General features: G+C 39.9%; 1 protein-coding gene across 1 annotated transcript; it reads right to left on the bottom strand.

The window, feature by feature from the left end:
* Positions 1–229: 229 nt before the first annotated feature.
* On the bottom strand, positions 230–13,511 carry LOC106577787 (Fc receptor-like protein 5). Its single transcript, XM_082964571.1, is given in 21 exon segments — positions 230–1,106; positions 4,937–4,999; positions 5,099–5,173; positions 5,297–5,359; positions 5,476–5,547; positions 6,786–6,836; positions 7,001–7,098; positions 7,176–7,200; positions 7,319–7,435; positions 8,185–8,430; positions 8,605–8,883; positions 8,977–9,236; positions 9,238–9,289; positions 9,381–9,653; positions 9,860–10,132; positions 10,223–10,480; positions 10,660–10,944; positions 11,160–11,420; positions 11,596–11,856; positions 13,144–13,188; positions 13,332–13,511. Coding segments are annotated over 21 exon segments (3,096 nt in total). The 5' UTR covers positions 13,363–13,511; the 3' UTR covers positions 230–1,098.
* Between the last annotated feature and the right edge of the window lie 3,181 nt (positions 13,512–16,692).

Raw genomic sequence — 16,692 nt, 5'->3', positions numbered from 1 at the left:
GTAGTCAGTGTCAAATGTAATACCTGAAATTTCATTATAGAGTTTTGCTGTCAACAATGTAGTTTAATTAAACGCTGAAATGTTGTCTTCCTAACACTTTTCCTGTAATGTTGAGGAGCCCAACAACTCTATTAGGCTGAAAGGAGAGCTGAACAAAGTAGGTTGGTTGTATGGAACAGTTGACCATGAGGACAATATCTGTTTACTGTAACAAAGCATTCATTCCATCTGGTGGATAAAAAAATTTAAGTTTAATAAAAAAGCATGATGCAAAGATATTGTAAAAGTACAGATCATTAGAAGCGAACATGTATATGTGACATTCATATAGAAAATATATTATTCTATCATCTGAATGACAGAAATAATGAATCAATGATAATACATTTCAGTACATTTACAACCCAACAATTCAATACACAATACAAAGCAGATAGAATTACTGTAGCTGTTTATAAGATCTATCATCATTACACCATATCATTTATTTAAGCTGTTACAGTAATACACAATACAAAGCAGATAGAATTACTGTAGCTGTTTATAAGATCTATCATCATTACACCATATCATTTATTTAAGCTTTTACAGTAATACACACGGTTAAATGTAATATATTGGTTGTATTTATCTGGTAAATTAAAATAACATACAAATCCTTAATGTACAAGGTGTTATTGTGTGTGTGTGTGTGTCCCTCACAGAAAAAACACATGAGAATGTAAAGTGAAATCACGTTTTCACATGTGCAGTTTCTGTCATCACATGTTGCTTCATATGTTGTCACATGTTATCACACTAACTTCACATAAGATCACGTTATCACATTAACTTAACATAAGATCACATGTGATCACATTATCCTAACATAAGATCACAAGTGCTTTTGGAATACTGCACATGTTCACTTGTAAAAATGAATGTGTTTTTTCTGTATTTGTGTGTTCGTGGGCATGTGTGTGTGTACGTGCGCGTTTTTATTTGTGTGTGTGTGTGAGCATGCCTGCATGTGTGTGTGCTTGCGTGCGTTGAGCATGCATAACCCATGTTCCCAGATTGATCCTGCTTCTCCTCTGATGGTGTGTCCCTCCATCTCCCTCAAGGACCTGTAACATATCACCACACAAAGTTATTTATCCCTCCATCTCCCTCAAGACCTGTAACATATCACCACACAAAGTTATTTATCCCTCCATCTCCCTCAAGGACCTGTAACATATCACCACACAAAGTTATTTATCCCTCCATCTCCCTCAAAGACCTGTAACATATCACCACACAATGATATTTATCCCTCCATCTCCCTCAAGGACCTGTAACATATCACCACACAAAGTTATTTATCCCTCCATCTCCCTCAAGGACCTGTAACATATCACCACACAAAGTTATTTATCCCTCCATCTCCTTCAAGGACCTGTAACATTTCACCACACAAAATTATTTATCCCTCCATCTCCTTCAAGGACCTGTAACATATCACCACACAAAGTTATTTATCCCTCCATCTCCCTCAAAGACCTGTAACATATCACCACACAAAGTTATTTATCCCTCCATCTCCCTCAAAGACCTGTAACATATCACCACACAAAGTTATTTATCCCTCAAGGACCTGTAACATATCACCACTCAAAGTTATTTATCCCTCCATCTCCCTCAAGGACCTGTAACATATCACCACACAAAGTTATTTATCCCTCCATCTCCTTCAAGGACCTGTAACATATCACCACACAATGTTATTTATCCCTCCATCTCCCTCAAAGACCTGTAACATATCAACACACAAAGTTATTTATCCCTCCATCTCCCTCAAGGACCTGTAACATATCACCACACAAAGTTATTTATCCCTCCATCTCCCTCAAGGACCTGTAACATATCACCACACAAAGTTATTTATCCCTCCATCTCCCTCAAGGACCTGTAACATATCACCACACACAGTTATTTATCCCTCCATCTCCCTCAAGGACCTGTAACATATCACCACACAATGTTATTTATCCCTCCATCTCCCTCAAGGACCTGTAACATATCACCACACAAAGTTATTTATCCCTCAAGGACCTGTAACATATCACCACACAAAGTTATTTATCCCTCCATCTCACTCAAGGACCTGTAACATATCACCACACACAGTTATTTATCCCTCCATCTCAATCAAGGACCTGTAACATATCACCACACAAAGTTATTTATCCCTCCATCTCCCTCAAGGACCTGTAACATATCACCACACAAAGTTATTTATCCCTCCATCTCTCTCAAGGACCTGTAACATTTCACCACACAAAGTTATTTATCCCTCCATCTCCTTCAAGGACCTGTAACATTTCACCACACAAAGTTATTTATCCCTCCATCTCCTTCAAGGACCTGTAACATATCACCACACAAAGTTATTTATCCCTCCATCTCCCTCAAGGACCTGTAACATATCACCACACAAAGTTATTTATCCCTCCATCTCCCTCAAAGACCTGTAACATATCACCACACAAAGTTATTTATCCCTCAAGGACCTGTAACATATCACCACTCAAAGTTATTTATCCCTCCATCTCCCTCAAGGACCTGTAACATATCACCACACAAAGTTATTTATCCCTCCATCTCCTTCAAGGACCTGTAACATATCACCACACAATGTTATTTATCCCTCCATCTCCCTCAAAGACCTGTAACATATCAACACACAAAGTTATTTATCCCTCCATCTCCCTCAAGGACCTATAACATATCACCACACAAAGTTATTTATCCCTCCATCTCCCTCAAAGACCTGTAACATATCACCACACAAAGTTATTTATCCCTCCATCTCCCTCAAGGACCTGTAACATATCACCACACACAGTTGTTTATCCCTCCATCTCCCTCAAGGACCTGTAACATATCACCACACAATGTTATTTATCCCTCCATCTCCCTCAAGGACCTGTAACATATCACCACACAAAGTTATTTATCCCTCAAGGACCTGTAACATATCACCACACAAAGTTATTTATCCCTCCATCTCCCTCAAGGACCTGTAACATATCACCACACACAGTTATTTATCCCTCCATCTCAATCAAGGACCTGTAACATATCACCACACAAAGTTATTTATCCCTCCATCTCCCTCAAGGACCTGTAACATATCACCACACAAAGTTATTTATCCCTCCATCTCTCTCAAGGACCTGTAACATTTCACCACACAAAGTTATTTATCCCTCCATCTCCTTCAAGGACCTGTAACATTTCACCACACAAAGTTATTTATCCCTCCATCTCCTTCAAGGACCTGTAACATATCACCACACAAAGTTATTTATCCCTCCATCTCCCTCAAGGACCTGTAACATATCACCACACAAAGTTATTTATCCCTCCATCTCCCTCAAAGACCTGTAACATATCACCACACAAAGTTATTTATCCCTCAAGGACCTGTAACATATCACCACACACTGTTATTTATCCCTCCATCTACCTCAAGGACCTGTAACATATCACCACACAAAGTTATTTATCCCTCCATCTCCCTCAAGGACCTGTAACATATCACCACACAAATTTATTTATCCCTCCATCTCCCTCAAGGACCTGTAACATTTCACCACACAAAGTTATTTATCCCTCCATCTCCTTCAAGGACCTGTAACATATCAACACACAACATGTTTTAGTGCATGCAGTCAAACAAAGTCCTAAGAATAAAACAGAGATATACTGTATCTATTGACAGTATATCTCTATGATATGAGCATTAGTTCCATATTAGTAATACCCTGATAAACCATGTATTAGAAACATGTTGTTTTACTACATCCTCTGTTGTTCAGCCAATGTTGTATTACTTTCATGTGCAAACTTCAAAGAAAAACATCAGTAATTTAAAGATCCAATGCAGCCATTTTCATCTCAATATCAAATCATTTCTGGGTAACAATTAAGTACCAACCTGTGATTGTTTTCAATTAAAATGGTCAAAAATAAACAAAAAGCTTCTTTGGAAAGGGTCATTTCTAAAGCAAGAATTTTCTAGGACTCTCTGGAAGTGGTCTGAGTGGGGAGGGGAAAACTGAAAATTAGCTGTTATTGGCAGAGCTGTTCGGAACTCTTTCTTATTGGTGTTTAACACATTTTGGACATGGTGATGTCACCATGGAAGGCCAAACCTCCATCCCACCAAAACAGGTGGAAATTTCTATTGGTCTTTTCAAAACAGCTCTTAAACTAAAAGGGCATTATCATAAACTAAATGGGCCTATCGCGTGAACACGTGACTTTTGAGGCACTGGAAGGGATGATGCTGCTCGAGACATGAGGAGAACTGAGACGGACATTATAGTTGTTGAACTTACAACTTTTCCATTTGAAGGGATTATGGATTGCATTTAGCAAAGAGACTGTTGTTCAATTTCACTTACCTCTTACAAGTGTACAGAAAGTCTTGTTAAATATCTATAGAATTTACCTGAATTGACCTCTGCTGTGTGGAGAACTTTGTCACGGTAGCTTACCTTGTCAGATCAGGAGCTGTTTTGCTGCTTGCTAGGTCCAACAGTGTCAGTGACTGAGTTTTAAGAGTACACTCTCTGTACTCGGGGTTATATCTTTATTCCTATATTGTAATTGATTGTGTGGTATTTGTGTAACTGCAAATGTTTGAATCAAAATATATTCACGTTAAATTGCATTCTGTGTGTGTTTGTATTTTCAATGAGTCATTAATTTTGTAGTGTCAGAAACATTCTGAAAACAGTAATATAAGCCTTTATGTATCTATTAGTAATATCCCTAGCCTCTTGTTTCCTCTAGTGGGTGAATATCATAAAGGTTTATACACTGAGATGTACTTTTCACCATTATTCCCTTGCTGATCTATCCAAGTCTATGGTGAGAGGGTTACATATTAGTATCAATAGCATCTTACCTGGGGTTGTGTCTGACTTCAGTTGAGAATAGACTGAATCTGCCTCTGGTGGGGTTGTTGTTTCTGTAGGGAGTGAGGACAAAATACATAGATATTCAATATGGGGTCAGAGGTGTGAGGTTCTGATAGGGGGAATATGGAGGGAGGGATGTCCAGTATTACCTCTCTTCTTCTTGGCTTTGGTCTTCTTTTGGAGGTCAACCTCAGCATAGGTCACATCAACAGGTCCAGCTGCTGCTGACAATGGACATTTCCAGTCAATAAATAAAGAAATTAGCTTATTGCATATTCTGCCTCTTCCAAAAAAATCTCAAATTGTGAATTTATTGACTAACTGCCAACTTGTAGAATGGGTCTTACCTGTGACTTTCCCTGTCTTCACCTCAGAGTAGACTGGACTTTCTTTTGGATCAGCTGGCTTTTCTAAGGAGTAGGAAGATGGGCTGAAGTTTTGTAGATTTGGTTTTATTTTCAAATATGTAAATGTTGCAACTTTCATACACTGCACATTATTAATTGATGTCACAGTTGAAAGTCACCTTTCTTTTTCTTGTCCAACTTTTTGAGTTGAATCTGGGCGTATGTCACATGACTTGGTCCTGCAGCAGCATCTGAAACAGACAGGTAATACACTAATATCTCTACTTAGGACTCTATTCAGTCTGTATTGATGAAGGGTTACAGATTGACTGACAGAAATGTAAAGGTCATTTCTGATTGAGCCGACATATACAGCGTTTACCTTGAATGTCGTCTCCACTAATGTGGGAACATTGCCTTTAAATTTAAATCACACTGAAACGCTGAACTTCCACGATACGGACTGAATACAGCCCTTAGACTTAGTGTGTTAGTCATATTAAACACATGAAGAACAGTAGCAGTAACTATACTGTATTCATATTAAACACATGAAGAACAGCAGCAGTAACTCTATACTGTATTCATATTAAACACATGAAGAATAGCAGCAGTAACTCTATTCTGTAGTCATATTAAACACATGAAGAACAGCAGCAGTAACTCTATACTGTATTCATATTAAACACATGAAGAACAGCAGCAGTAACTCTATACTGTATTCATATTAAACACATGAAGAACAGCAGCAGTAACTCTATACTGTAGTCATATTAAACACATGGAGAACCGCAGCAGTAACTCTATACTGTATTCATATTAAACACATGAAGAACAGCAGCAGTAACTCTATACTGTATTCATATTAAACACATGAAGAACAGCAGCAGTAACTCTATACTGTATTCATATTAAACACATGAAGAACAGCAGCAGTAACTCTATACTGTATTCATATTAAACACATGAAGAACAGCAGCAGTAACTCTATACTGTATTCATATTAAACACATGAAGAACAGCAGCAGTAACTCTATTCTGTATTCATATTAAACACATGAAGAACAGCAGCAGTAACTCTATACTGTATTCATATTAAACACATGAAGAACAGCAGCAGTAACTCTATACTGTATTCATATTAAACACATGAAGAACAGCAGCAGTAACTCTATACTGTATTCATATTAAACACATGAAGAACAGCAGCAGTAACTCTATACTGTATTCATATTAAACACATGAAGAACAGCAGCAGTACTCTATACTGTATTCATATTAAACACGTGAAGAACAGCAGCAGTAACTCTATACTGTATTCATATTAAACACATGAAGAACAGCAGCAGTAACTCTATACTGTATTCATATTAAACACATGAAGGACAGCAGCAGTAACTCTATACTGTATTCATATTAAACACATGAAGAACAGCAGCAGTAACTCTATACTGTATTCATATTAAACGTAACATACACAATACAGTACCATTAACATTGTTGTCTGAGGGATTGATCGTATCATAGATGTGAGCACCACCTGTTGGTCAAAGTAGAGAGAGACAGGTTGGTTAGGTTGGTTATCCCTCAGCTTGTCGAGGGACAGAGAGTACAGTAACATGTTGATAATAAAGTGGATGTTCATGAGTTAGTGTATGAGGTTACATAGAGAGGAGTGGTAGAGGTCTGGGTTGAGAAACCGACCATGCTGCAGAAGTGTATGCCCAGCATCAGGAGCCTGGCCCTGGGTAGATCCTTGGTCCTGTTGGGGGTCCTGGTTGGTGCTCTGGTGCTGGGGGTTCCTAGAGGGAGAGATATACTCATGAAGAACTAAGACGATATGTTACTGAATTATCATAGTTGAGACAGGTGTACTCACAAGAATATTCTGTTAAAACAGGAACCTGTAATGAGAAATGCATACGATTATATCGGGTCATTGCTGTTTTGAACTATTGTAATTACACATTTTTCTAACTAAACATGAACTAAAACGTTTAATGATTAATAATAAAATCTCACCTTTGGTGTTTTTAAATCTCCACAGCAGGACCAGGAGAATGACCAGTAGAACACCAGCAACAACCAGACCCACAACCACTCCTACTAGGACTGATGTAGAGGATCCAGGAGATACGACTGGAGAGAGAACAGCACAACACCATCAGCCTCTGAACAAAAATATAAATTCAACATGCAACAATTTCAATGTTTTTACTGAGTTACAGTTCATATAAGTACATCAGTCAATTGAAAAAAAATATTAGGCTCTAATCTATGGATTTTACATGACTGGGCAGGGGTGCAGCCATGGGTTGGCCTGGGAGGGCATAGGCCCACCTACTGGGGAGCCAGGCCCAGTCAATCAGAATGAGTTTTCCCCCTGAAAAGTGCTATTAAATACAGAAATCCCCCCCCCCCCCCCCCCCCCCCCTCAGATTACCGGATGTGGAGGTCCTGGGCTGGCGTGGTTACACTTGGTCTGTGGTTGTGAGGTTATAACCTGTGTAATGATCATGCTGTTTTATCAGCTTCTTGATAAGCCACACCTGTCAGGTGGATGGATTATCTTGGCAAAGGAGAAATGCTCACTAACAGGGATGTAAACACATTTCTTCACTAAATTTGAGAGAAATAGGCTTTTTGTGCATATGGAACATTTCTGGGATCTTTTATTTCAGCTCATTAAACATGGGACCAACACTTTACATGTTGCGTTTATATTTTAGTCAAATAGGTGTATAGACCAGCCTGTATCTTTTGATAATTTAGTTGAGAGGTCATATTTTCTATGGGAATACAAATCCAAACGTATGTTAACATCAACACTAAAATAACTATCACACAGATGAGGAAAAGGTAACTTGAGATCATAATAGTTTTCTCACCTCTCACTGTCATCCAGCTCTCTGGTGATTCTCCCTTGTCAGGGGATTTGCATTTGTAGAATCCTTCATCTGACTTGGATACTGCAGGGATGGTCATCTCTCCTGTGGTCTCATTCTTGATGAGTACTCCATCTTTGTAGAAATCAGCCTTGATGTTTGAGCTGGTTGTCCAGTATTTGCAGGTCAGAGTCACAGAGTCTCCATCAGTCAGGGGATGGACAGGGCTCTCCAGGATCACAACACCAGCTGTTTAACATAATATATAAATAATACTGTAAATCTGAATACTGGAGTCATCACCCTCAAAATATTATGATCTTGTATTTTATAAGAGATGCAATTCAGTTACAGAATTGAACAACATATCATACATTGAAATGTTGTTGTTTTTTGTGTGTGAATGTCGTACAATAGACGTACCATCCACTGTGATGTTGACAGCATTACTGTACTCTCCTGATCCAGACTCACACCAGAACACTCCACTGGACCATGTGTATGTGTTGCTGATGGTACATGTGGACCCTGTTATTGATCCCCAGTTAGAGACACACCCTGACTCTACTCCCCTCTCTGTGTATCTCATCAGTCTCCATCCAGTAGAGTTCCCCTTCTCCTCACAGCTCAGTGAGAGAGACTTTAATGTAAAGTGTTGAGTTGTGTTGGGACTTATTGTGAGATACACTGAAGGCTGCAGATCTGAAACAAAGAGAGACAGAGTCAAACCTTAGTTAAATAATATATATTATACACATGAGGGGGACTTAAATATGTTTCAATGCAGTTAGTTACCTCCTGACCAGAGAAACTGAGGTTCACTGTAGAGTGTGTCATAGACTGGGTCTCCTCTCCCAGCTCTACACACATATCCTCCTGTGTGACCAGCAGGACTCAGGGTGTAGAAGCTCTCTGTAGTTCCAGTACTACTGTCAGATAGGGTCTCTACAGAGTATGATGAGTCAGATAGAGAGAGTAACCCAGCTCTGTAGGGAACAGTCCTGTACCAGGAGAACCTCCAGCCTGTAGACGTCTTGTCAACTTCACAGCTCAGAGTCTCCAGGGTTCAGCCACTGAGGAGAGACACTCAGGACAGGTTGGGGTTTACCTGTTAAGAAGGAAAGGCAGGTTTCAAACTTTTAATATAAAAACATTTTCTAGACAACCATCATGACACATGTAGGTTTAAATAGACTTACCAGACACATTCAGTTGTACAGCATCACTGGTATTGGAGAGCTTGTTTCCCTTCACACCCTCACAGGTATATGAACCACTGTTAGACCTGTAGACAGGACTGATTCTGTACTCAGGCTTTGTGTTAAAGGGGATCACTAACTGACTATTCTTATACCATCTGTAGTTCCAGTCAGGGTCTCCTCCTCCCTGTATGTCACATCTCATAGTGACAGTCTCTCCACGGAATATCTGGGTCCAGTTGGGTTGAAGGGTCAGAACAGCAACAGGTCTCTCTGCACAGACAGAACACAGACAACTAACTGAACAAAGTTGCACAATTATACATGTATTTATTTATTAATAGTTCTACTCATGAATATAGCTTCAAGTTAGCTACAGTTGTTGGGATACAGTAAGCAGACAAAATATTATACCCTAAATTACCTTTCTATCAATGTAAAATAGCATCTTATTTATCATTACACCGTTTTAGACTCACCAGTAACATGTATCTGGACTGGGTCACTGTACAGGGTGTAGTAGACTGGGTCTCCTCTCCCAGCTCTGCACCAGTACTGTCCTCCATCAGGGACACTGACCCAGCTGAGTGTGTAGGAGTATCCAGAGGTTGTGGTTACTGGTGTAGAGTCTGGTCTGTGTCTGTACCAGTAAAACTTCCATCCAGAAAACTCTACAGTACAGCTCAGTGTCAAACTGTCTCCTGTGAATACGTCCTCCTTGTCTGAAGTCAGTGTAGTCGACGGCTGATAATCTGTTGGTATTGCAATAGGTTTGAGTGTAAAGATCCAGTGTCCTGATACAGTACGACAAGTTAGTGATGGAGCGTCAATAGTGAACTCACCAGTGACTCTGATGGGGAGGAAAGGACTGAGTTGAGACCTCTGAGGCTGACCTGTCCTCCCCCCAACACATCTGTACTGACCAGCCTGGTTAGACAGAGTAGTGATGGTTTGACCAGGCGTACTGGAATTGAGGTTGTTGCCTATAAACCAGCTGTACGTCCAGTCTGTGTACATTGATATGTCACACTGCATGCTGACTGTCTCTCCAGAGTAGAGGAGACCCTGAGGAGAGATACTCACTGAGGCCGTGGACAGAGCTGTAGAAACACAGTTAAATATTAAGACATATGTAGTCAGAGAACCAATCTTTCCAGATGATGATCTTACTTCAGTAGGTAATACAGTAACTAAATATTAACACACTGACAATGTCTATTTGATTGACTCAATATAAATAGTGTTTGACACACAAGAGAGACACAACAAAGTAACTCACCATTCACAGTGAGGGTAATAACATTACTTGGTTGTGAAGATGTGGGTCTGGATCTTCTCTCTCCCTGACACCAGTAGAGACCCTGGTCAGACTCAGCAGCTCTACTGATGGTGAGGGTGTCTCCTGTTATAGTGTGTCTGACAGACTGGGATACTACATTATCATTCCTGTCTTTGTACCACTGATAGTTCCAGATACTGTCAGACTCTACTGAACACGTCAGAGTAACTGTCTCTCCAGGGAACACAGGGTTTGGCTCTACAGTCAGTGTAGGTTCAGGCAGAGCTGAGTAAATTCAGAGCAGAATATTAAAACATCTGCATATATGCTTGGTGATTGAAAATAATTGACCTGTTGCTGTAAAGTTTTGATAAAATATATTTTCCGTAGGGTGTATGTTGACTCGATTTATTTAGAATTTACAGTATGCATGTCTGTATTCAGTAAGATTAACCCACATTGGCTCAGACTTGAGAATGTCAAGATTGAAAATAGCTCACCAGTGACGATGATGGGGAGAGACGAGCTGAGATTTGACCACTGGGGCCGCATTGTCCTTGTCCCCCAACACTGGTACTGACCAGCTTGGTCAGGGAGAGAGATGGTGATGGTTTCACTGGTCTGACTGGAAAGCTGTTGGCTGTTTATGTACCAGTGGTATGTCCAGTCTGTGTAGTCTGGTATGTCACACTGCAGAGTGACTGTATCTCCAGAGTAGAGGAGACCCTGAGGAGAGATTCTCACTGAGGCCGTGGGCAGAGCTGTTGAAAGACAATGCAGTTAGTTGTTGATTCATACATAAGATGAGAACAGTTATTGTGGAATCTTGCTACCATGGTACTGATTCAAAAAGGTTATCATTGGGAATAAATGCATTTGGAGTTTGTACATAAGGCCTCTTTTTACTCTTTGTCAATGATTTAGTCTCAAGCTCACCAGTGAGCTGGATAGAGAGGGCTCTGCTGAGTTGAGACTTCTGGGGCTGATCTCTCCTGGTCCCCCAACACTGGTACTGACCAGCATGGTCAGGGAGAGAGATGGTGAGGGTTTTATCATGTGTACTGTAACCTGGTTGGTTGTTTATGTACCAGTAGTACATCCAGTCTGTGTAGTCTGGTATGTCACACTGAAGAGTGACTGTATCTCCAGAGTAGAGGAGACCCTGAGGAGAGACACTCACTGAGGCTCTGGGCAGAGCTGTGGAAACACAAACAAAATATATGCAATATACACTGCGTGTACAAAACATGATGAACTTTCCATGACATAGACTGACCAGGTAAATCAGGTAAATCCATCCATGTCACCTGTTAAATCCACTTCAATCAGTGTAGATGAAGGAGAGAAGACAAGTTAAAGAAGGATTCTTAATCCTTCAGACAATTGAGACATGGATTGTGTATGTGTGCCATTCAGAGGGTGAATGGGTGAGACAAAAGATTGAAGTGCCTTTGAATGAGGTATGGTAGCAGGTGCCAGGAGCACCGGTTTGCGCCAAGAACTTCAACGCTCCTGGGGTTTTCACACTCAACAGATTCACGTGTGTATCAAGAATGGTCCACCACTCTAAGGACATCCAGCCAACTTGACACACCTATGGGAAGCATTGGAATCGACATGGGGCAGTATCCCTGTTGAACACTTTTGACACCTCATAAAGTCCATGCCCTGACGAATTGAGACTCTTTCGAGGGCAAAAAGTGGACGGTTGCAACTCAATATTAGAAAGGTGTTCTTAATGTTTTTTTACACTCACTGTAAATTATTATAGTTACCCATGGAGAGGTTTACATGATTAGTTAGACTTACCAGAAATGGTCAATTGTTCAGCATCACTGTTTCAGAGCGCTTGATTCCCTTCACACCCTTACAGGTATATGAACCACTGTTAGACATGTAGACAGGACGGATTCTGTACTCTTGGTTTGTATTGGAGTAGACTAACTTCCTGTTATTATACCACTCATACTGCCAGTCAGAATCTCCTCCCCCCTGTATGTCACATCTAATACTGACAGTCTCTCCTCTGAATATCTGGGTCCAGTTAGGTTGGAGGGTGGATTTTCACATGACAAAATTGCCACATTTTTTCCAACTTAAAGGAAAGGTTCACCCATTTTGAATGTTATAATGTTTTTGTGCATCTCTAAATGATGTTCTATTGATTCCCTGGGTCTTTTCATGTTTTCATTTGTATCTGAGTTGTTGGAGTTCAAACAGACAGAAATACAACTGGTATGACGTATCATACTGGCTCCAATACAGGCTTTAGTCTACCTGCATAAACACAACCATCATAACACAATTACCTATCAGTCAAGTAAAACATGTACATAAACTATGTTTCATACCTCTTTACAGATCATACATACACAACTGAATCACCTTTTCTCATAACATTAATGAACGTGAGGAAGGAAAAGCAGAGACAAAGATGATGAAACATAAAGAGACGGAGGTTTGATCAAATAAATGAATATCTACCATCATCTTCACCACAGTGTCCACAGTAGATGAGGATACTCAGCACTTCAACAAAGACAAAGAAAGTCATTACAGTACAGAAGTAATACAGAAGTGTATACTACTATAGTAATAGAGTAGTAATATTAATATTAGTGCATTGTGCTCATAGACAAACACACAAACACTAATACAACGTCAGTACTTACAGAGCAGCACACAGAGCAATGTGTTGTCCATTCTGTCCCACTGACAAGTGACTTTCTCTACAACTACAGTTCTTCTGACAAACCCCTCTACTTCCTATATGATGACAGTCTGTTTAGATCACACCTCTTCACCGTCACACAGAAAACAGAGAGAAAATTATTGAGAAACGTACAAAGAAAAAAAAAGAGTAGCGGTTGATGGCGTGTTAAATATCTGACCAACTTCTTCTTATGGTTGGCTACATGACCTCACACTGGTTACTTCCTCATTATTGGATTAAGGGAGAATGGAAGGAGAAAAGAGATCTGAGATGAGATCAGAACTTGTGGTTTGATATCAGTATGTGCAGATGTTAGTTCATTTTTACACCCACCATGCACAGATAGATGCCTCCCCTCAAACCTTTGCTATGGTGACTACTGGTATCCCAGCTAGCCTCAGCTTCAGCTATCCCCTCCATACACACATACACTATTTCTATAGGAGGAGCATGTGTCAGAACCACAGTCAGCTAGCTGACTCTTCTCAGGGGTTTGGTGGTTGACTTGTTCATTAGTCAGATGATTCTGAGGGACACTTTTAGTTAGATACTGTCTACATAGATATGTCTTTGTTATTGTGTTGTTTATGGTTGTGTTTCAATTTGTTTGTTTATGTGATGTGTGTCAGTGTGTCAATTGTTCATTTATTGTGAACACGTGTGTGTGTGTGTGTGTTTTGTTGAATATTGCACATAATATAAACATTTAGTTATTGTATCAGTTTTTTGTGTTTTGTGTTCAAATGAAAACAATTATGTGTTCCTCATTTGCATAAATACACCAGGTATATTAGTAAATATGACTCAAGTAACATAAAGTGGAGGAACATGGCTGCCACCAGTAAACACTTGCTCTGTCTACCCTACCTGCACTCATCTGCGTTGTCTGGACTGCCTCTTTAATTATTGTTGTTGTCAAGTTCACTTCATAATTCAACAAGTGTGTCAATAGCAGGATCCCCTCAGATAAAAAATCAACAGGCTTGTCTCTATATTACACCTATCTATACATACTTTACATTGTTTGTGAGGTCAGACATACTATCACTATAATGTGATCAACTGGGCATTTTCCAATATGGATAAATAATCAGGTACATTTTTAAGGTTTTAGTCTAAGCTGCATTAAGCACCAATTTCTGTTCAACAAAGGGTTTCGGCAAAGCAAAAAAGTCAAATTGTAGCTCTGAAAGAGCCTTGTCAACAGAAGGGGCAACAGAATATACAACAGTACTGTCCAAATATAAATGGAGGTTACAATTTCTTACAGACAATATAGAAACTAACATGGTCATTGGTCACATAGCAACAACATAACCCCTCAGTCTACTGGGTCTGCCCTCTTATTCCTTCCTCTCTCTATCTCATCATAATAGTACAGACATGGAACACTTCTGTATGGGTTCATATCAGTAGAAGACAATCTGAATGTGGTTTACAGTAGACTGACTGCACTGTGGTGCATAGAGATTTTGTTAGAGAGTGTTGCTTTGCATAATTATAAATGAATAGGAATTTTCAAGTAGCAAATGCATTGTTTCAACTCGGCAATACAGACAGTAAAATGAATATGTCCTTACATCAAATGTTATTTAAAATCAATACAATGATGTAGGAAATGATCACTTTTTATTTTATATATGAAAATTAATACAAAATACAACCTACCTTCTCCATTACACTTACATAGTGGAACACTCATCTGGCTCCTATAACAACTACTGTAAAAATACAACAATTAATAGACTTACATAGACAGTATATATGTATATAGAAATATGCATTCATTTAGTTAATAACAAACTATACATGTTCCAAATTAGTTATAATAGGTTCGGCCAATCAAATATAACCAAGCCACTCCTCAGTAAAAGGCATATGACAGCCCGCTTGGAGTTTGCCATAAGGCACCTAAAGGACTCTCAGACCATGAGAAACAAGGTTCTCTGGTCTGATGAAACCAAGATTGAACTCTTTGTCCTGAAAGGCAAGCGTCACGTCTGGAGGAAACCTGCCACCATCCATACGGTGACTTGGATACTGCAGGGATGGTCATCTCTCCTGTGGTCTCATTCTTGATGAGTACTCCATCTTTGTAGAAATCAGTCTTGATGTTTGAGCTGGTTGTCCAGGATTTGCAGCACAGAGTCACAGTGTCTCCTTCAGTCAGGGGATGGACAGGGCTCTCCAGGATCACATCACCATCTGTTTAACATAATATATAAATAATACTGTAAATCTGCATACTGGAGTCATCACCCTCAAAATATTATGATCTTGTATTTTATAAGAGATACAATTCAGTTACAGAATTGAACATCCTATCATGCATACAGTATGCAAAACATGTTAGTTGCAATAAACATAACATCCAAGGTGATGTTGACAGCATTACTGTACTCTCCTGATCCAGACTCACACCAGAACACTCCACTGTCCCATGTGTACGTACGTGTAGCTGATGGTACATGTGGACCCTGTTATTGATCCCCAGTTAGAGACACACCCTGACTCTACTCCTCTCTCTGTGTATCTCATCAGTCTCCATCCAGTAGAGTTCCCCTTCTCCTCACAGCTCAGTGAGAGAGACTTTGATCTAAAGTGTTGGGTTGTGTTGGGACTTATTCTGAGAGACACTGAAGGCTGCAGATCTGAAACAAAGAGACAGAGTCAAACCTTCAGTGAGATAATGATATATATTACATGCCCGAGTGGGAACTTAAATATGATTCAATGCAGTTAGTTACCTCCTGACCAGAGAAACTGAGGTTCACTGTAGAGTGTATGATAGACTGGGTCTCCTCTCCCAGCTCTACACACATATCCTCCTGTGGGAGTAGCACCAGCAGGGATCAGAGTGTAGGAGTCTTCAGTAGTCCCATTGTCAGATAGGGGCTCTACAGAGTAAGACTTGTCTGATAGGGAGGGTAACCCAGCTCTGTAGGGAACAGTCCTGTACCAGAAGAACCTCCAGCCTGTAGAAGTCTTGTCAACTTCACAGCTCAGAGTCACTGAGTCTCCAGGGTTCAGCCACTGAGGAGAGACACTCAGGACAGGTTGTGGCTGATCTGTCATTAGGCAGTTGACAGGTTAAAAACTTCTAATCTAAGAAAATATTCTAGTTGCCCATGGAGATGTTTACATCATTCGATAGACTTACCAGACAAAGTCAGTTGTACAGCATCACTGTTATTGGAGATCTTGTTTCCCTTTACACCCACACAGTTATATGATCCACTGTTAGACATGTAGACAGGACTGATTCTGTACTCAGGCTTTGTGTTAAAGGGGATCACTAACTGACTATTCTTATACCATCT

The sequence above is a fragment of the Salmo salar genome, chromosome 18 (genome assembly GCF_965601325.2).
Source record: "Salmo salar chromosome 18, fSalSal1, whole genome shotgun sequence".
In the NCBI taxonomy this organism is placed as follows: domain Eukaryota; kingdom Metazoa; phylum Chordata; class Actinopteri; order Salmoniformes; family Salmonidae; genus Salmo; species Salmo salar.
This window is presented reverse-complemented; position numbering and strand designations above follow the sequence as displayed.